This window comes from Microtus ochrogaster, chromosome 2 (assembly GCF_000317375.1).
Source record: "Microtus ochrogaster isolate Prairie Vole_2 chromosome 2, MicOch1.0, whole genome shotgun sequence".
In the NCBI taxonomy this organism is placed as follows: Eukaryota; Metazoa; Chordata; class Mammalia; order Rodentia; family Cricetidae; genus Microtus; species Microtus ochrogaster.
The window spans coordinates 13,763,530-13,769,847 of record NC_022010.1 but is presented as its reverse complement, the minus strand read 5'-3'; the positions used below and the strand labels follow the sequence as shown (position 1 = coordinate 13,769,847).

The 6,318-nt window shown below is 44.0% G+C and overlaps 1 protein-coding gene across 1 annotated transcript in view; it reads left to right on the top strand.

Annotated features, from left to right (window-relative positions):
- The window catches only part of Kntc1 (kinetochore associated 1), a 79,188-nt gene extending 75,825 nt beyond the window's left edge, over window positions 1–3,363 (top strand). Inside the window, exons 61-63 of the mRNA XM_013349629.2 lie at window positions 365–510; window positions 1,241–1,331; window positions 3,208–3,363. Coding sequence (XP_013205083.1) covers window positions 365–510; window positions 1,241–1,331; window positions 3,208–3,363 — 393 coding nt within the window. The remainder of the gene's footprint in view (window positions 1–364; window positions 511–1,240; window positions 1,332–3,207) is intronic.
- Window positions 3,364–6,318: the final 2,955 nt, after the last annotated feature.

Here is a 6,318-nt window from a genome sequence, read left to right as displayed (position 1 = left end):
TCACGTTCCTGGGGATGTCACTCGGTGGTAGAGCACTCACGAGCGAGCATACTCAGGAGCCTGGTTTCAATCCCCACTGTTACGTAAAAGATAAAAAGCAGGTGCCATGGCTGTCTTGTTTATTGCTGTGCCCCCTAGAGAAACCGTACCCTTTTATACTTGTAATTAGATCCTCTTCCTCACTTTTAAAAACACCCAAGTGCGAACCAACAGTAGCTCTCTATTCATACACTGCACTGAGCCGCGTGCCCCTCCCGGAGCTTTAATGCCAAAGACTGACATCTCAACCCTGTTGGGAATTCGTCATTGGCGAAGATTTAGGATTAAACACATTTTTGATATAATGATAACTTTCATTCCATAGATTAGAAGTCTGATTCTGAATCATGTCATAAATAAGAAGGAATTTGGAATTTTGGCAAAGACAAAATATTTTCAATTGTTGAAATGGCATATGATAAACACCAACAATATCACCGAATTGGTAAACTATTTGGCAAATGATTCGAGGTAAGTTAACATGGGGAGACATCAATTTACTGTAGAATTTCCTTAAACTGTGTCTTGATTCTGGAGAAAAGCAGCCATTCTCGAGCTGTGTGGTTGAACCTGAGGCTGCAGTCGTAAGCCGGGCACTCCTGCAGTCTCAGGAGTTCATCTTCCCATGTCTTGGAACCTTGGAACATAAATCTGTCATCCAGTAATTAAAGGAGCTGTCTGGATCCTCAAAATAGGCTTCTCATAGTCCTGCTCCGAACCCTAAATTACAACTTTCTTCCTCAATGCTTGCGTGGCGCGCTGCTGGTCTTATGTAACATGCAGTTCTTGCTAAGCTTGGTCAGTTAGCTTTCTGCACCCACAAGTTGAGAAACGGAGCTGCCTGAGCTGGAGCCAGGATTGGGTATGGAAAGAAAGAAGGGAAATACAACTGACACTCTAGAAGGGAAAGTGCGGTCAGAGAAATTGGCCTTGGCTCCATCCTCCAGCTGGCCACTCAGGGGTGCCCATTCTCCTCCACATTCCATGACTCTAGCTGCTTGTTTATCCTCAGGATCCAGTCATGATTCCATTGTCGTATATGGATGAATGTTAATTTTTGAGTTAAAACTGGGCTGTGTAATAAGCTTTATGTGAAGAATACAGTTTGACACGTTATGACATCTGTATATTGTTGAAGTCAGCACCACAGGAATCACCCCCAAGGGTCTCCTCACGTCTACCTTGTTCTTTCTGGTTCCAGTTTAGATGAAGCATCAGCTTTGATAACTGAGTATTCAAAGCACTGTGGAAAGCCTGTGCCACCAAACGCAGCTCCGTATGAAATCCTGAAGGTAAAGCCAGCTAATTATTGCTCCAATTCAAATGAGACCATTTATAGATTTTAATTAAATTATTATTTGCGTGTGCGTGCTTGTATGCATGCGTGTGTGTGTGCACCCCTGTTCACATGACCTCTATACACATATAGAGGTCAGTCCTTCCACTATGGATTCTGGAGATGAAATTAAGATTGTTGAGTTTACATGGCAAGCACTTTTATGTGCTAAGCACCTTGTCAGCCCTACTATCTCTAGTTCTAGTCTTGCAACTTGTAGCACAAATTCTAATTATTCATAATAAAAACCGGAGTCAGATATTAGGGGTGAAAATTGAGAGGTCAGAGAAGCAGAGCAGCAGCCACCGGACAGACCTTTTACCTCTACCGAATCCTTAGACCAAAAGGGCCATCCTGTCCTCAGATTGCATCCTCTGACTCCACTCAGTTTGACTGTTTAGACTGCTGCCTCAGGCTGCTATTCAGACGGCACTGAGCTCCTGTCTCCTCCCACCTTATATTCCTCTCTCTTCCTACCCATATCACCCCTGGCTCTACCTCCCTAGTGCTGTGGAATCCCTAGTGCCGGGATCACTTTGTGTGACCTCTTCCTCTTCAAGACTGGATCAATTCATGTAGCCCAGGGTAACCCTCTGCCTCTAGCTCCCGAGTCCTGGGATTAAAGGTGTGTGCCTGGCCTCTAGTGGCTTAGCTCTGCACTTTGATCTTCAGGCAAGCTTTATTTGTTAAGACAAAATATCACTACAGCAACTGACTCTGTATATTCAAGCAACAGTCACATTTGTATATGCCTGTACATTCACGTATCATATGACTGGGTTCCCTCTGAGCACGGTGTTATGCCAACCTCACAGTGTATCTATACAAACCTAGATGGTCTCAGTGTGCCACCCAGTGTCCCAGTATGTCCTCTTGATGCAGGTGGAAGACCCAGGAAGCCTGAGTCTGCTGCTAATACAGCAGCAGACGCTTCTTTTATGGGGGGGGGGGGAGATTTCGAGACAGGGTTTTTCTGTGTTGCTTTGGAGCCGGTCCTGGAACTAGCTCTTGTTTGTAGACCAGGCTGACCTCAAACTCACAGAGATCTGCCTGCCTCTGTCTCCCGAGTGCTGGAATTAAAGGTGTGCGCCACCACCAGTTCCTTATGTTGTAAGGGCCCCCAACCATAAGAGTATTGTTATTGCTACTTCATAACTATAGCTTTGCTTCTGTTATGAATCACAATGTATTTTTGTAGATAAAAGGTTTTCCAAGGAGGTCATGACCCACAGGTTGAGAACACTGCGCTAACAGACTGTTAAAACAGTGTGTGTGGCCAGTAGCCTAGCACCATCAATTGTGATCATTATCACTCGGCAGCCTGGCTGTCCTGGAACTCGCTCTGTAGACCAGGCCGACCTCAAGCTCACAGATCCTCCTGCCTTGCCCCCTGCAGTACTGTGATGAAAGGCAAACAGCACTGTGCCAGCTCCAGTGTTATGTGCACATAATTATGTTCCCCATGAACATGAGCAATGCATTGTACAACCATGAGATCACTAAGCCCCACAGGCCAAGTGACCTGCCTGAGTCATTTGCTGCCTAATGGCCCAGCAGTGAGTGAAACCCCAGGGCCTGTTGACATGCTCCAGTACACCTGCATTTTTTTTAAGTTTTTTTTTTAATATTTACTTATTTATTATGTATACAATATTCTGTCTGTGTGTATGCGTGCAGGCTAGAAGAGGGCATCAGACCCCATTACAGATGGTTGTGAGCCACCATATGGTTGCTGGGAATTGAACTCAGGACCTTTGGAAGAGCAGGCAATGCTCTTAACCTCTGAGCCATCTCTCCAGCCCCTACACCTGCATTTTACCTTCTGTAAATAGCTAGCTGTGTTCGTGTCTGTCATTGTCTTCTGGCTAGACACTGTCATGACAAATACTAAAGAGAAACAGTTTAAAGTAGCCAAGATTCTAAGATTGCAGTCCACGGCCATGGCTCATTTTCATACTGTGGCCAGACAAAGGATGACATCAAGATAGAAAGAATCAGGCCTGGAGAGATGGCTCGGGTTAAAAGCACTATGTGCTCTTTCAGAGGTCCTGAGTTCAGTTCCCAGCAACCACGTGATGGCTCACAACCATCTGTAATGAGATCTGGCGCCCTCTTCTGGCCTGCAGTCATACTTGCAGGCAGAATACTGTATATATAATAAATAAATCTTTTTTTTAAAAAAAAAGATAGAATCAGGCAGGGAGTGGCAGGGGCAGGAAACACCTGTCAAGGCACAGCCTCCCTCAGCTGAGTCCTCTAACCCAGCCCATCTCTAGGTGCCACCACCTTCCAGTGAGTGAGCAAAGTGGCACCCAATAGATACTGCTCAGCAGTGCCACCAGGTAGAGATCAGGGACACCCAATACTGACACCGTAAAAGCTCAATATTAACTTACAAAATGAGAATGTTGATTGCACTGTATTTGTAATCCTTAAAGGTTGTTTCTTTCTAGTTGTACCTATCTTCAAATGCAAGGTACTTTTATATGCCCACATTAACACTAGCTGAGTCAGGTTCTGTGCTTACCTAACAGTTTTCTGTTTAAAATCTAGACCTTGTGTTCACAAGATGGCCTAGCAGGTAAGACCAGCTCCTGTCAGGCCTGATTATGTGAGCTTAATCCCCTGGACCCACAAAGCTGTCCTGACACCCATGTACATGTGCACTCGTGCATGCGCGCGCACACACACACACACCCAGTAAATGTAAGCCAGGCGGTGGTGGTGCATGCCTTTAATCCCAGCACTCGGGAGGCAGAGGCAGGTGGGTCTCTGTGAGTTCAAGGCCAGCCTGGTCTACAAGAGTTAGTTCCAGGACAGGCTCCAAAGCCACAGAGAAACCCTGTCTCGAAAATAAAAATGGTAAATGTAATAATAATGGTAATGGGGGCCTGATACTCATGAGTTTTGTTTCTGTTTTTTCCCCCATTTAGGTATTTCTTGGTGGATCATAGTAAATCAAACGACCTTTTCAGAAACAAGAGGAAGTTTGGAGTCTGCTACTAACTAATCATATTTATTGCAGTATATAAATTGTACAATCTATATTTCATTATTCTGAAAGGAATAAGACTTTCAATAACTATTAAGTTTCTCACATGCTGAATTAATAAATATTTTAATATTGGTTCCTTGTTTAATTTGGAGTCTGTTTTTTGCACTGTACATGAAAGAAATAAAATGTAAAAATAGTCCAGCTATCAGGCCGGAGAGATGTCCAGCAGTTAAGAGTTATGACTGTGCTTCCAGAGGACCCAGTTCAGTTCTCAGCACCCACAGGGCAGCTCAGAACTGTGCACATATACACATACATGCAGGCAAAATACTCATATAGTTAAAACTAAAAATGAATAGTCCACCCTTCTCTTGGAAAGGAATCGTGTACCTAAGTTCCTGTTTCTTCCATGTATAAAATCCTATCTTGTGGGAAAACTAAATTCATTTTTATATCCTCTCCCTCCACGGTCAACATATACTTAACTCCCGTAAGACCAGAGGCCGTCGGAACCTGACCCCCAAAACTGGTTTTACCAGTCTATTGGGCAATCTGGACTTGATAGTGATAACATCATTGAGTGTCCTCAAAAGAGCAGTGGTTCCTTCTCTAAAAGATTGTGGATCTTCAGATTGATAATTATGCTGTTTTCATTTCATTTCCTGAAAGTCAGGGTCGACTTGTGAAAAGTTGTCAGACATCCTCAATGTAAAATGTCAGCCCTAACTCTAAGCTCCTCCCCCTTTCAGAGCATCAAATGAAGACTCATTTGAATAGTGGCTTTCTGGTTTTGGTAGTCGGTACAAGAAAGGACTTTGGAAGCTCTTGTGTACTGTTAGTGATTGTCTGCCTATGTCCTGCCTGGAAAACCATCATTGTTTCTGGAAAGTGTCTTTAATAAAGCTGCATACAGTTTGGCTTGCGGGGGGCGGGGGGATCCTGTCTTGGAGTGGGTTATGGCTCAGCTGGTAAAGTCTTGCCGTACAAGCACAAGGAACAGAATTCAGGTTTCCAGCATCCACATAAGACGTGCAGGACTGTGGCTTGTGCTTGTTAGACAGAGGATCCCGGAAGATTCCTAGTCTGCCATTCCAGGAAATGACATGCTCTGGGTATGGTACTATCAAAACTATGATGGAGAAGAGTTGAATAAGACACCCAGGTCAACCTATCATACATGTCTTGGGGCACATGCATGCAAGGCTGTATACATGGTAGTAAAATATTGCCCAAGGTTATTCTGTCAGCGTTTATATAATGTTTTTTTCGAGACAGGGTTTCTCTGTCCTGAACTAGCTCTTGTAGACCAGGCTGGCCTCGAACTCAGAGATCCACCCGCCTCTGCCTCCAAAGTGCTGGGATTAAAGGCGTGCTCCACCAATGCCTGGCTCACTTTCTAAACTCACTCATCAGCCCCCAGAGTTATTGCTGAAGTAACTCATTCATCCCCTTTGGGGTTATTAGTCTGTTATGAGGTAGATAACTGCCAAGTCAAGAGAGATTGACTAAGCCACTTAGTGATAACTCAGAAAAATGAAAACAATGCTTATTTAAAGAAAGTGTTTGAAAAATGCATACAGAAAAATAAAGTAATTGGTGGGTTTTTTTTTTTTCCCCTCTTTAAAAAGGTTCTATAAGGCTAGGCAGAAAGCCTCGCACTGAAGCCCTGGCTGCCTGAGCTCACCGTTTAGACCCCGCTCTCCTCAAACTCACACAATGCCGAGAGTAAAGGCGTGCACCACCACACCAATAAAGTTACTTTTCAAAAAACGGACTATTATCCTTTTATTTTCCTTGTCCTTAGCCATGTTGCCTGGCTGACCTAGCTCAATATGGCTTCAGTCCTATGGTTTTCCTGCCTCTGTCTCCCATACCCATCTTAAAATTACTTTTTTTTTTTTTTTTTTGGTTTTTTCAAGACAGGGTTTCTCTGTGGTTTTGGAGCCTG